At 37.7% G+C, this 14,030-nt stretch overlaps 1 protein-coding gene and 1 long non-coding RNA gene across 3 annotated transcripts in view; one reads left to right on the top strand and one right to left on the bottom strand.

The window, feature by feature from the left end:
* The first annotated feature begins 3,169 nt into the window (after positions 1-3,169).
* On the top strand, positions 3,170-4,064 carry LOC137085214 (uncharacterized). The gene is made up of 3 exons (XR_010906929.1): positions 3,170-3,248; positions 3,325-3,417; positions 3,491-4,064. It is a non-coding gene; the product is annotated as an uncharacterized lncRNA (long non-coding RNA).
* Positions 4,065-5,834: 1,770 nt separating this feature from the next.
* LOC137084601 (alpha-2-macroglobulin-like) overlaps positions 5,835-14,030 on the bottom strand; it is a 32,696-nt gene continuing 24,500 nt past the window's right edge. Inside the window, exons 13-35 of one of the 2 annotated variants that reach the window (XR_010906772.1) lie at positions 13,774-13,986; positions 13,538-13,687; positions 13,227-13,352; positions 12,982-13,075; positions 12,453-12,585; positions 12,029-12,254; positions 11,832-11,958; positions 11,630-11,751; positions 11,480-11,531; positions 10,955-11,038; positions 10,223-10,399; positions 9,989-10,064; positions 9,711-9,867; positions 9,390-9,464; positions 9,152-9,314; positions 8,871-9,064; positions 8,566-8,778; positions 8,343-8,461; positions 7,728-7,809; positions 7,561-7,644; positions 7,304-7,409; positions 6,325-6,567; positions 5,837-6,244 (exon numbers count right to left, since the gene is read on the bottom strand). Coding sequence is in view for 1 of the 2 variants with exons in the window: in XM_067450895.1 (XP_067306996.1) it covers positions 6,527-6,567; positions 7,304-7,409; positions 7,561-7,644; positions 7,728-7,809; positions 8,343-8,461; positions 8,566-8,778; positions 8,871-9,064; positions 9,152-9,314; positions 9,390-9,464; positions 9,711-9,867; positions 9,989-10,064; positions 10,223-10,399; positions 10,955-11,038; positions 11,480-11,531; positions 11,630-11,751; positions 11,832-11,958; positions 12,029-12,254; positions 12,453-12,585; positions 12,982-13,075; positions 13,227-13,352; positions 13,538-13,687; positions 13,774-13,986 (2,814 nt within the window). In the remaining variant the exon portion in view is untranslated. Of the gene's footprint in view, positions 6,568-7,303; positions 7,410-7,560; positions 7,645-7,727; positions 7,810-8,342; positions 8,462-8,565; positions 8,779-8,870; positions 9,065-9,151; positions 9,315-9,389; positions 9,465-9,710; positions 9,868-9,988; positions 10,065-10,222; positions 10,400-10,954; positions 11,039-11,479; positions 11,532-11,629; positions 11,752-11,831; positions 11,959-12,028; positions 12,255-12,452; positions 12,586-12,981; positions 13,076-13,226; positions 13,353-13,537; positions 13,688-13,773; positions 13,987-14,030 lie in introns of both variants that reach the window. The other variant, XM_067450895.1, reaches the window with a different exon arrangement.

Here is a 14,030-nt window from a genome sequence, read left to right as displayed (position 1 = left end):
AGGTCCTTCAAAACATTTGTATTGATCATCTGATTAATGATTCAACCATGTAGGCAATGCAGTTCAACAGTCTGTCATAATATGCTTCTTTTTTTGTCCAAAAATGAGTGATGAGTTTGATAAATACAAGCAGGCTCAGTTCAAGAAAAGCCATGCAAAAACTTTACTCTTGCACAAAATAGAATAAACATGTTGGAATATCCAACCAATATCCAAGCATGTAAAAAAAATCTAAATATTCTAAATAGTCTTTTTATTTGCAGTGAAAAGAGAAGCTGAAAAGTTCAGATCTTAGTAGTCAATAACATGATGCGATATATAATCTGAGTTCTTTAAAGTACATAGTATAAGTGCACGTGATCTTCTGAAAACAAACTCCTACTCTTATCCTCTTCTACAGAGAAAAGCACAGCTACTGACCTTTAACTCCATGTAGACAAATAGTGGGGCCGAACATCCAGTGGCACATACACACACCCACTCAAATTGAGAGGGAGAGTTACTGTAATCTACTGTTTGCATTTGTAAGTTATCTGCCGCCTACACAATACGACTAAACATGCCTACTGAAAGTCACCTGTTGTGTAATGTTAAATATTCAAGATAATTCCTGCTACTTGATTGTCACCCGAATTCTGATCACCTGTGCGCCATCACCAGTACCCTTCAAAAACACTCCTCATCCCTTCACTCATCGTTTGGTCTTGCACTGATCAACACTACTGCCACCTGCTACTTACCTGAAGCTTACCTGCCTCTGCCTCTTCGTCATCCCCATCATCATCCTTGTGGTCACCGTCCTCGTCATCTGTCACCACAAAGGAAAGTCTGTTATCATTGTGCTACCTGTCAAGACTCCCCTTTGAGTTTAAACCTGTGTCCGTTACCTCTGTTTAATAAACCTACACTTGCACTAACCATCTGTGTCCTCGTCTGTGTCTGACACTGATATTATGTGATTTAATTATTTGATGTTCTAAACAGATGTTCAGTGTCATCGCCGGTTTCATATATATGTGTGTGCTAGACTAACTGGAACATTGCATCTTGTAAGACTGGAAAAACGCTTTGGTTACTTACGTAACCTCAGATCCCTGAGCAGAGGGAACTAGTATTGCGTTTATGCTAAATGCTATGGGGTATTTCCTTTCCTCAAGATTATGAGGCACATTTTTATCCTAAACATACCATGTAAAACGCAGTGCAGCTGCACAGCTCTCAGCAGGAAGCAGCTGCGTGCTGATTGGCTGTGTTGCTGCAACTGCAGGGAATATGGCGGTAAGGACCAATTAGGTCCATCTAATAATACTGCCAGGGGGCAGCAGAATTAGCATAGCCAGGGGTATAAAAGACCCTGTCTCGCCAGGTTAATCGACAGAAGCGACTCTCTGAGCAAGCAAAGCACGGCAAGCAAACGCAATACTCACTCTTTTTTCTTAGGAAACCGAGGAACAAAGCGTTCCCTTTTGAGAGTTCTCTCGTATTGCGTTTATGCTAAACTCTATGGGGGACCAATGCAAAACGCTGTGCTCGCTTAGTGGCTCTGATAGCCTGGAGACACCATACCCAGGCCGACCTAAGTAAATATGATATTTATAGAAGTCCCAAAATTAGCTAGACCTGAGTCGGGCTAATTTAATGAGAATAACATAATAATAATAATAATAATAAAAAAATGTAACCAGGAAAATCCCATTGAGTTACAATAACTCTTCTCCCAGGGAGTCCTGGCCAAGACTGGCAGCTAAAAGTTTCACGAAAATAAAATATACAAAAAAGACATAGATTACACAAAACAAGTCATTGTACACTGTAAAAAAAATTATAATCGTCCCAATTCAATTTTCTAGTGACTGCGCATGGTCACATCTAAAATTTTCATTTGGCCCAAGTGAAATTCTGTAAATGTAATTTTATCGATTGTAGCAATAGTCTGTTAAAGCTACACTGTGTAACTTTTTTAGTTTATTCTTAGCTAAAAACAATTATTTCTTTCAAAAAGTATTCTCGTAAGTTTATAATATGCCATTGAAAATACATAGCCTACGGGTGAGGGGTTCGAATGCTGGTCGCCATGTTGCCCCTGCATCTTGAAAGTACATTAGCCAAAGAGGGACATAGGCTACCCATAAATTCAAGCTTTGCCTTTTGCGTTTTAACACTCAATGGCACTGTGTCGAATGTGAAGAGGGGGATTGCCATGTTAATCTTGGACTAAATCGGCTACCGTAGGAGTTAAAACAAAATCAGAATTGAGAGGAACAGAAACTATTATTCACTGGATGGTCATATACCTTTTCACCGCTAGATGGGGGAAAATATCACAGTGTAGCTTTAACATTGGCTCAATGAGAAATAATTTGTTAAAACAATTGAAAAGAAATTAGTTTACCAACCCATGTTATTGGCCCAATTGTACATTTTAAATTGTAGTAGCATTCCTTTTTATTTTTACCTAAACTAAAAATTTATTTTGGTAAATTTATATTAGTAAAGCAACTTCACTTTATTGTTTATTCACCGTTGCCCCAAAAGAAAAAAGAAAAAATATATTAAACACTCAAGCCATACTGCCACATGTTATTTAATACATTTTATTAAATCTACAACAGTATTGTGAAAATACCTTTAATGGTAAATACATTGAACATTTCTGCACAGTAGACCTTAGTTGTCACGGTTCATGGGTTCAGTGACTCATTCTCTCCGTTTACATGGACAACAATACTCCGATATTAATCTGATTAAGACATACTCTGATTAAGAGGCTACCATGTAGACAGCGATTTCTAATTACCTTAATCTGATTAAAGTCATAATCTAACCACATAAATCGGATTAAGAAATGTGGAGTATGCCTATTTTAGTCGCATTATCAGAGACATGTACACACCTTAATCTAACTATTAATGTCATGTCGGAGATTTCACCGCATTTTGTGACAGTGTAACAGGATTAGGTGATTGACAGCAGTGCCCACCAATCAGCAATCAGTATTGTCCTATTTAAAGGCTGATTGGTTGTTACCTGGGATGCGTCACGTCCATTTTTCCCCTTTGTTGTGCTTTTTCGTCAATGTCTGGAGGTAAGCGTGCTATGTTCTGATAGGAAATATCCTGGAAATTGTTGATGTGTACAACTTTTAAATCGCCTTTGCTGTAGTGTAACTGAGTAACTGGTGTTTTGTCGTGCGGCTAGCTGAAATCTGAGTCCTTTGTGTCTGCCGAGTCTGTCTGTTCACCTCTCAGGTATGTTTAAAACCACTGGTTTGAGGGGATTTGTATAGTTGTGTGGATTTAACGTGTATTTCGCATACCAAAATAGGTATGATTTCCCGCACCCCATTGTGTTTTTAGTGGGTATGACTGTGACAAACCTGTTCTTCTAACGTGGTTTAGTGTGTGTAAGATCTCAACGGTAAGTGTTTTAACTGTAATTATAATTGAGTGGGGATTATATTGATTATTAACATCATTTTTTTCTGCTGCAGGATGCTCCCTCTCGTTTTACGCTGTAATAGTGTGCTGTCGTCGCCGCGCTGTTAATGCGCTACTGTATCCGGTTGCGCAGACGAATCTTAAACTATGCTAACTAAAGGGGGACTGCTTGTCTGATTTGTTGTATTGGTACCCTGCTTTTTGGTTTGTTTGGGAGGCCTGGGTAGCTCTCTTCGTTTTTAGAAGAGGTCAACCAGTCCTCTGGTTTTCTTTGTTTTTGATTTTTCATTGTTTCTGATGCAGCTCAATGTGTGTATCTTGTTGAGTATTGCTATAATCCATTCCTGTGATTAAACTCTTTGATAATAAGGTCATTGTTGCTCTTCCATGTTCTCCCTGCTTTTCTACCGTTTTATGTGAGGAGCGGCTGCATTAGTTTTGATTCATATTTTTGTCTAAAGTTTATTTTTAATGTGTTTTCATTTTTTTTTACTGCAGGAGCTGAGGTCCCATGGGTGGATGGTTCTTCCTTGTGGTGGTGGTTCTTCATCGTGTGCGGTGTACACCTTTGAGTATTTGCTAGTGTGACTAGAGTGCACGGGTGTGTGTGCGTGGAAGTGTGCTCTTGTAGAACCATTGTAGCTTTTTATGCTCTTGTAGCTTTTTATGAGGGAGTCGAACTTGTGTGCTTTACTTCATTATTAAGTGGTTTTAAGTATTTTCCCTGGGGTTATTCCTTGGGGTGGCGTAGTCGGATCTTCTTATTAGTTGACATAAATTTACACTGCTCCTGCCACAACAGGACACATAACGTTACGCACAACAGGGGAGTGCAGAGGGGAGGCTTTGTGGGTTTTGTTGGAGCCTCTGCCCTTTTTGAAAATTAATCAAATGTGCCCCTTTCAACAATCATCGATAATATTGTGGCCAATAAAACAAAATTGGAATTATACTTAATATAACAACGTGTACAAAACAGTAACAAATGGTGGAAAAGTCGCGTTGATCTTTTACGGATCTGTCAGTCTGAAAAGTCATTGCCATAAACGTCGTTGCTATGGGCGGTGTGTGTTTTACTTGACTGTTCATTGTGAACACTGTACAGTCTATGGGTGGTACGTTCCTGTTCCCTCGCGTGGTTGTCTTTCCTGGAGGATCTTCGGCGTTGGATTGCCCCTGTGATCACAGTCCTGCATGTCTGCATCTCCTGCCTGGGATCCTGTCTATCCTACTGCTTGTGACTTCCTGCTTTTCCTCCTTTTTGTGAGACTTGGTTCATTTAAACCTATAACTCGCTTTTGGATCTTGTGTATTTTTCCAGCAGAGCTAACCTGACATGAGTAGACAAATATCTTAAAAAGATAAAAATCATGCATTTCAATTCAGGATTCTAAGAAACACAAAACTCATTAGACCTTAGATCTTACATTAACAAAACCACAAATATTTTAAAAACATGTATTATCAGTGTTCAGAGAAATTTCACTGACATTTTGGTATTTAGGTACTACATTTATGAAACTGCACTAACAATATTCAATAGGGTCTGGCTGCAGACATGCACTCTCAGCCGCGCATGTGTACTAGACAAGATGCGCTGTCAGCTGCGCATTTACACTTCCACTCAAAAGTTTGTGATCAGTAAGATTTTAGTTTTTGATTTTAAATTTTGATGCTTATATCAAGGCAGAGTAAAAAGAAAGTATTGAATTTCAAAATAAGTCTTGTATTATAATATATCTTAAATATGTATTCTGTATAATAGGCTATATAAACGAACTGAATTTATTCAGTATTAAATTGTTTAGAAAAAAACATTTACGAACACATTTTAACAAATGAACACATTCTGAATACAAACATGATTTTTTCAAACAATAAAATAAAAAATTATACCAAACCATTGAAGTTTATTTGAAAGTATAAAAATAGAAAACTGATATTTTAAATTGCAATATTTCACTATTTTCTTTCACATTTTTATGTATATTTGATCAAATAAATACAGCCTTCATGATTGTAAGAAACTTTTAAAGCATTAAAAAAAATTATATCAGAGGGTGCAAAAACAATCAAAAATATTGAGAAAAATCACCTTTGAAGATGTCCCAATTAACTTTATAATGAATTAAGTCATAGCTTAACAAGTCAGTCACATTGATACTGCTACTTTCACATTAACACAATGTTAATATACTTCCAAATACACAATTTTTTAAAATCAACAGCAGTTGGTGGTTGAGTTTTGTAAATGATTATACTTAGAATTGTAAAACATAAAATAAATAAAACATATATGTACGCACACAGTAGAATGAAAAAAAAAAGAAATGGACAATGTTTGCTTAATTAATTTTATTTTGTGTGTGACAAAAGGCTGGATGTTCACCGCATTTTCTTCAAATATATGTAAGTCCTGCATAAATAATAGTATAAGTGTGCAATGTCATGGAATGTATACGCCAAAACTCATTTTGGCGTGTCTATGGCACGCTGTTTTTCGTACTTTACATCACTTTATGGCGTATTATACATACGAACCCACCACCCTAAACCTACCCAAGAGCGTGTCATATACACGCCATAAAGTGCGTATCATATGCACGCCAAAATGAGTTCTGGTGTATACATTCCACGACATTGCACACTCGTACTATTTATACGCATTTATGTGTGATCGGGTTGGTAAAAACACATCAGTGACTCTACAAGATCGTCCTCAATATGGTCTGCACTGCAGTACTGTTCCAAGGCCTCAGTGGCTTCTTCATTCTCCATGCACAGTATACGAGGAAGCTGAATTGAGCCTGGATAATCAGAAATAACTCATGAAATCGAAGTCTTCATGGAACACAAAAAAACTAACAGAACTAACAAATTCTCTTACAATCAGATTAATGGGCAGGTGAACTTGTGAATCATATGCATTGTGAATTGATCATGTTCTCAAAATTCATTTGTTCAAATTTGGGTTGATGGATTTGAAATAATTCTGTCCAGGATAAAGAATAAACATTATAATATTAAACATTAGATTGTTTAAACATCTTTATCCAAGCTGTACTATGAGGTGACGAACTTCAGCAGCTTCATTCACAGGGGAAGGAGCATTCGGCCTCTGACTGATCACCTGAAGAAAAAGCGAGATGTTCACATTCATATAGCAATGGAAATCTGGACATGGAATAAATCTCAATAAACAATGTGCATCACGTGTTCAAAACACTGGCATATTATGAACCCTTATGAAAAAGAAGTATACTTTAAGTTCATATTATGAAGTATACTTGAGTAATGAGTATAGGCTACTTCAGATTAGAATTAGGCAATCAGGATGCAACTTCAAAAAGGGACAGGGGGTCGAATATAATTTGGACAGGGGGTCGAAATTTGGCACAATACCTGTTCATTCAGTCAGTGGCAGAAGTGGTGTGAAGTAGATTTAAAGTAAATTCCTATGTACAATATAAGAGGGCTAGTCTACTCATTTCAGATACTTGGGATTGGAAACATATCAGTTTTCTTAATAAACCAATATTTTCAAACAATTTACATGTATAAGATAGTATGGAAAACTATGTGAAAATGTAGATTTATATTACTCAATAAACAATCACAAAATAAGCACAACTACAAGCAAAATATACATAGAATACTTTATACTTTTAAGTATATCTCAACTAAGACTATTCTTTAGGACTCTACTTGATCTATAGTAACATATACTTAAAACTTTCTGTCAGTATATGTCAAGTCCTTAGAAGTACACACGTACTTCTACAAGTAGACTGAATGTATACTTTCTTATATTTTAGTTTAAAAGAAGTATACTAATAGCACACTTGAATTTGTGAGGAAAATCTTACTTGTTTGGTAGTAATCGTACACTTTGACCACAGCTGGCTTGAGATTCTTCACTGGAAGAACCCGTTTCGTTTGTATCTGGTAATTCATTGGAATATTTTGTGGGATCTGCAGGAGGAAACAAACACATAAGTCTGGACATTAAAGATAAAATGTTTATGAATCTACCTAATGACATGAAAGCATATGAATGTTCAGGCACTCGTACTATTTATACGCATTTATGTGTGATCGGGTTGGAATGTTGCTGTTCTCTCACCTCCTTCAAATAAACAATGACATGATCATCTTTAGAATCGACACGTTCCACAAGTGATTCGTATGTTTCAGAAGAAGTCCCAAGCTGTGGGGAAGAAGTGATTGTTATTTTCTAAATAGGGAACTCAAGAAATATTACAAATTTTGCAATGAATCACTCAAACGCACCATTGATGTATCAGCTGTGAATCCAGATAAGAGTTTAATATCCACAATGACCATGTTAGTTCTTTCCTGTAGACCATCATATCTGGAAAACAGCAAATTAAAGTGTTTGGTTCTTAAATGCCTCATATAAATTTACAAATAAGTGAGAACAAACCCAGTATAATTGACAAGTTTTTTTCTCTCAAATCACTCGTAATGTGTCAATAATACCCACGTTCTCTTTATTCTCAAGTGTTTAGTGTTGCAGTTTTAACTACGGAGATCCGCCATTTTAGTTTATATAGCTTTTGTGTTTATTAAGATGCTATAAATATTCAGTAAAGATTTATTTGTTAGTTAATTCTCAAATCACGGAGCCCCGCACATGACATGCAGTAAAAAAACTAGTAGGCTAAATCGTGCCCACAATTTACTATTTCGTTCCCTCGACTTATAAATCTTGCGCACATTTTATTATTTTGTTCCCTCGATTTATAAATAGTGCACACGTTTTACTAATTTGTTCCCTCGATTTACTAAATCGTGCACACTATTTACCTTTTATTCCTTGCATGTTATGTAAGGGGCTCCGTATATAGTCAAGTTCTAGTGTTTTGACTGAAAAAAAGGTCTTACTTGACAGTGAAGTTTAGAATGAAATTTTGTCCTAATGTTTTGCAGTCTCCCTCAATCTTAGCATCAATGCTCAATGTTTTAGCTTCAGTAGGAGTGGGAATGTTGTAGAACTGAGCCATCTGAGAGAGTGAACACAGACAGAAATAAATTAATAAACCATGTAAAGCAGAAGAAACAAGAGAGAAAGTGAGTGAGAGTAAATGAAGCTGAACGCATTGCAGACCTGCACAGACACACAGGTTGAGCCCTTCACTTCAAGGCTGTATTTGGCTGGAACGTTCTGCAGCTGCTTCTCCTGGTACAGTAACTTGTTGTCCTGATTGACATCAAAGTGGTGAGTGTCTCCTGCTGACTGTACAGTCACTGTGCTGGAGCCGTCAGAGCTGAACACTTTGGTGGCGTACAAAGACAGAGCCTGAAGAGCCACCACTGTGTCCTGGGAAATAAATGTGTTCAGTAATGTCACTTTTACTCATTCACACCAGCACATTCAGCAATAATGTGTTTGATTGGAGTAGTTTGAGAAACCTGTGTGGAGGAGAATCCTCCATAGGCATTCTGCTGCTTCACAAGCCAGCTGACAATCCTGTTAGCATAGCCCAGATCAGCTGTAGTGACTGAATCTGCAGTGAGAGCAGCTAGCAGCACATATGAGCTGATCTCCACTGCCAGAGAACCAGAGTCATCAGCAGATGCAGACTGAGACCAGTGGAGATGAGGCCCTTAAGAACAAAAGACACGCGCATGACAACAAAACAATAGTACAGTCATAAAAGACAACAGAAAGTCATCAGAAACAAACCTCTTACCATCTAAAATAGCAACATCCTCCAGTTTCTTGAAAAGCTGCTGTCGAGTGGCCGTGTCTCTAGCCAGACTGAAAGTGTAGGCGAGCAGAGCGGTGGTGTAAGTGTTTTTGACATCCTCAATGACGGACCTCAAACATGACAAACCTTTAGTGACGACAGGATCCTGTGACAAAAACAGACGCTGTGATGCTGTCATTTTTCTATACGTTTATAATGTGTTTCCTGTAGATGAACTTACTGTGACTGGAGTTTCCAGTTCAAGCAATGATGCAGTAATGTAGGCCGTCATGGTCACATTATCATTCACTCCACCCTGAAATATATGAGCAATGAAGGATAAATAAAGCAACACACTCAAACTATTGAAGACAAATGTTCATCAAGACAAACTTTGACGTTGGCTTGAGAAAGTCTAAATGTATATATATATAAAAAAAACATCTACAGGTCTTAGATTACATATTTTCTAGATAGTTCTGAGGCCATTTCTAAGTGGTCGCAATGGTGTTATAGATAGAAATAAAGATAGAGAGATACAGATAGATAGAATTTGACAGACCTTCATTCTGTTGTTGAACAATCTTCCCTGTTGAATAAAACAGCCGTCAGAATCCCGTCTGCTTATTAACCAATTCTTTGCACTCTGAATAATTTGTGGATCGATGAATATGTATTTCTGTGCTTTGCCAAAGGACCTCAGCACAAAGGCAGTCAACCTGGTGGTGTGGAAGACATAATTAAACAAAACAAAAATTCAGTAAATTTCATTCATCATAAATCTTAAAAAAATATATTTATTTTTCTGTTTAACAAAAGTAATAGTGAAAATATATTTACCATGTATTCCCATCACCATAACCAAATGTGCTGTATGATCCATCAGAATGCTTGTAGTTCATTTGTCTCTGGTATCCTGTTTAGTGTGATAATGGTTAACATGTCAACAGTTTGTTTGGGTTGACTCAATGTGTCTGATTATTCAGCTTTACTGAATGATATTCACGTGTGTTGAAAAATGAATCATTTGGTATCAAGTCTCAGTATTTTCTTGACTTGATTGATGTCTCTCACCGCTCTTCAAGAAGCCTGTGGCTTTCTCTCTGATGGCTGAGGTGAGCTGCTCCGTGTTCTCCAGATACTGCAGAATGTAAATATTGGGAGAAAGAACAGCCATGTTTTGCTCTCCACAGCCATACGGCATCCGTAATAATCCATGAAGATTCCTCAGTGCCCGACCCAATATGTCTCCTATAGACCATAAACAAATGAAAGTCTATAAGCTATAATTCCAAACCCAATCTCCTAATTTTTGCTTGTATATGAAGGATGAGAAAAGATGTAGGATGATGAAAGAAATCTGAGATCAGGTAAGAGATAATTGCAAATAAATACACAAACTGTCATATGAGGTGAAAAAATGAGGAATAAGTTAAATAGGCTGTGATAGTGGTTAATCGCTCAATATAGAATATTAATCAGATCTATCCGTGATTATGCATGAAGGTGTCTTTGATATGGATACTCTCTGTCTGCGAGATGAAGACAGAGATTGGCTGGGTTGTTCATCAATATTGTGGAGTTTATGGTCTCACTTAGACAAGAAAGTGTTAAAGTTATGCGGGAGGTTATAGGCCCATGCACATTTGTTGTTATAAGTTACTGTGTGTGCGTGAGCAATGGCATCACATGCACTGTTCATGTTTTGTCATTTCAGTGTGAAAGAAAATTAAAGAAACTGAATCACAACACATTCAGGAGTTGGTGTTATTACTCGGGAGTGTAACATATGTAAATATAATTTACCAATAACTGAAACAGAGGATCTGGCTGATCCCTCTATCACATCTTTAGGAAGAGTCAGAGTCACTTCCTCTGAGAGACTGTCACCTATGAACCAGACAGACAGAAACACATGTCAGAGATCAGCAGAGTATTGCGATTTAAGCATTTTGCAAAAGGGGAGAAAACAGCCACAATTTCCAAATTTGGCAAATCTGAATAACTAAACTACAGTTGTCATGTAACCCTGACAAATGTCAGCTATCTCCGAGACATATGAAAATATTTTGTTTACTGTATATTTTATCTCCCTACATTAGTCCTCAATTTGGAGTGTCCTTAAAATGTCCTCTATGCAATGTGCACTAATTTTCATGAAGTCGAAGTTTGTGTTTAGAAGATAAACACCCAGAGAGCCAATTAGTCTTTACTGACTGTATGCCAAACATATTGATGAGTCATTTCGCCGAGCAACTTTTTGTTGCAGCAAAGGGTTCCAGTATTTTCAGTGCTTGTACACTACAATATATTAAATATTTGCAGACTAACCATTTGGACACAGTAACCAGCTGCGAGTCTCGGTCTTTTCAGTTCCTTCCGCCTGCAGCATAAAACAATCACATCAACACATCATACTGACATAAGCAGCATTATGATCATGGGTAAATGATGTCTGAAATCTGTTTCACGTGCACTGACCTGTACGAGCAGACTTCGTGTGACCGTGTCAATGCGTCCTCTCTCTGGGACGCTCACAATCTCATTGTCACACACAGTCTGGGACGCCTCTGCTTCTGCACTGACTGTAATATTCATGACTCCTACAACACAAGATATGTGTACGTCAAAAATACAACAGACACAAACACTGGGAAACAATGATTCAGACAGGAGCACTCACCAAGAACAGACGGACTGAGGATCCATTTAAAGGTTTTTCTTCCGTTAGCACATAGACAGGATGAATACTGATCATCAGAGGAGGCTTTGAGAGTGTAGTCTGAGGAAGGAGCTGGAGTCACTTTAACCTGTCAATCAACCACACATGATTAGAGACATATTTGATATGATTTGATTAGACTGAGTCTGAAATCTCACCATGATGCACTTGGACAGATAGTTGAAGACAGTGGCCTTCAGCTCAAAGATCTCCCCACGGATGATGGAGTAAGGCAGAGAGAGCTCCAGGAAGAAGGGCTGGAAAACTGTCAGCTGAGCCGGAGGAGCCAGACCCAGACCTTCAGAGGACAGACAGAAGGCCTCCGTCTCCCAAGAGGTGATGGTGTCAGGAACCATAACAGGAACCTGAGCTGATCCAGAGTCCCTGTGGAGGAATTACAACAATAGGCATATTTCATGCTAACGCTGCCTTTTTCCTGTAATAAATAACAACATTCAGCAAATTATATAAAAAAAATGGATTCAGAATCTTTCTGTCCTGGGGGCGTAAGGGGAGAGGATATATAAAAAATAAGTAATAAGATAAATGTGATGTTAAATGTCCTGATTACACTTCACATACCCCACTTCAGCAAGTTCCCAGATCCAAGTTTCTGGAAAGACAGTCCGAACTGTCGCTGCTGGAGAACTTCTGTCAGCGTAATCAGCATCACCACCCAGTGGTGCAGCCATCAGCAATGGAACATGTTCCAACGCTGGAAAAAAAGTTATATGTTGTAGTTTTGGGTGATATGTGAACAGTATATCAAAATAACCAAGTCTATTTACAGTCATAGGTGAACTAGAAATGGAAGGCAGTTCATCAGTTTAATACACATTATTTTATTTTCATATACAGATTCATTTTATAATTTGCAGAGTTTTCTAGTTTCAATTTATTTATTTTTTATTTTAGTCTTAATATTTTAGAGCTGCCGAAGTTAATGTTTTAATTTTATTTTACAAAAGTTACAGTTACGTTTTTGTTACCAAAAATAAAAACTGATTCAGTTATAAATGAATTTGAACATGTTCACAAATTGAACATATTTCATTACAAGCACCTACACATTAAAACATTACAGCTTGGTTTGCAATAACATTATATTTACCTATAATATGGTGTCGTTGATACATCAAGCCTCTGTATGACAGACAGTGAGGGACTCGCACAACCAGATTTGTTGCCATCTTTAATCCCACTCTCTGTCAAATGTCAGATGAACCACAATAAAAGTCATGAAAATACAATTTATTTTAATTTCAGCATTGAATTGTTTGCAATTACTTATTCATGTGCAGTATATCTTCTCCCAATCATTATCTACTGTACTGACACATGTAATCCACCTGTTACCTTTAAGGATTCATAGGCGTTGTCTGTCGGCACAGCTCGACGGGGTCTCACATGCAGACACTCAAGCTCATCTTCAACATTATAAGGATAATCTGACCGCGAATGCACTGGCAGCAGGTTGAAGATCTGTGACGGGAATCAGTATGATTTCAAAATAATGACTGTACCCCCCCCCCCCCCCAAAAAAAAAAAAAAAACTTTAACACTGATGGATCATAGCAGTAATGCCTAAAGACTGTTATCAATAGATTCACACTGTAGATACCATAAAGACGCAGTTAATAAATACTGAATCTCAAAAAGCATCTCACCTTGTCAACAGCCAGACGTTCTCCTGACTTCAGGATCAGGACGCTCTGATCTACAGCACTGAGGCCGCACAGTGAGCCAGGTTGAGCTGAGAGCTGGAGAGTGTTTTTCTCACCAGGAACTGCTTTATCAGGAGAAAACTGCAGAGACACCTGTGAGAACAGTGAATGGGATTTATTTTAGAATTAAGTCAGTAATACAGTTTAAAGAGGCTCATTTCTAAAACTACAATACATACCTTGTTTTTGAAACACTTTTCAGTGTCAAATTTTTTGCTAATAGCAAGAACATTTTCACTGGGCAGAACACAGTATGCCAGAATCTGCAGAACAGGAGCCAGATCTGCACTAACAGACAGTTTGAATGACACTGTGCCAGTTGCTACTCCATTTGAAGACTTCACTTCAACCTTCTCATATCCATGATGAACGATCACTCCTTTGGACAAAACCTGAAACAAACAGATGACATTGATAACAAACTGACTCGTGCAGC

This window comes from Pseudorasbora parva, chromosome 8 (genome assembly GCF_024679245.1).
Source record: "Pseudorasbora parva isolate DD20220531a chromosome 8, ASM2467924v1, whole genome shotgun sequence".
Lineage (NCBI taxonomy): Eukaryota > Metazoa > Chordata > Actinopteri > Cypriniformes > Gobionidae > Pseudorasbora > Pseudorasbora parva.
The sequence above is the reverse complement of the archived record's forward strand: the minus strand, read 5'-3'. Positions and strand labels throughout refer to the sequence as shown.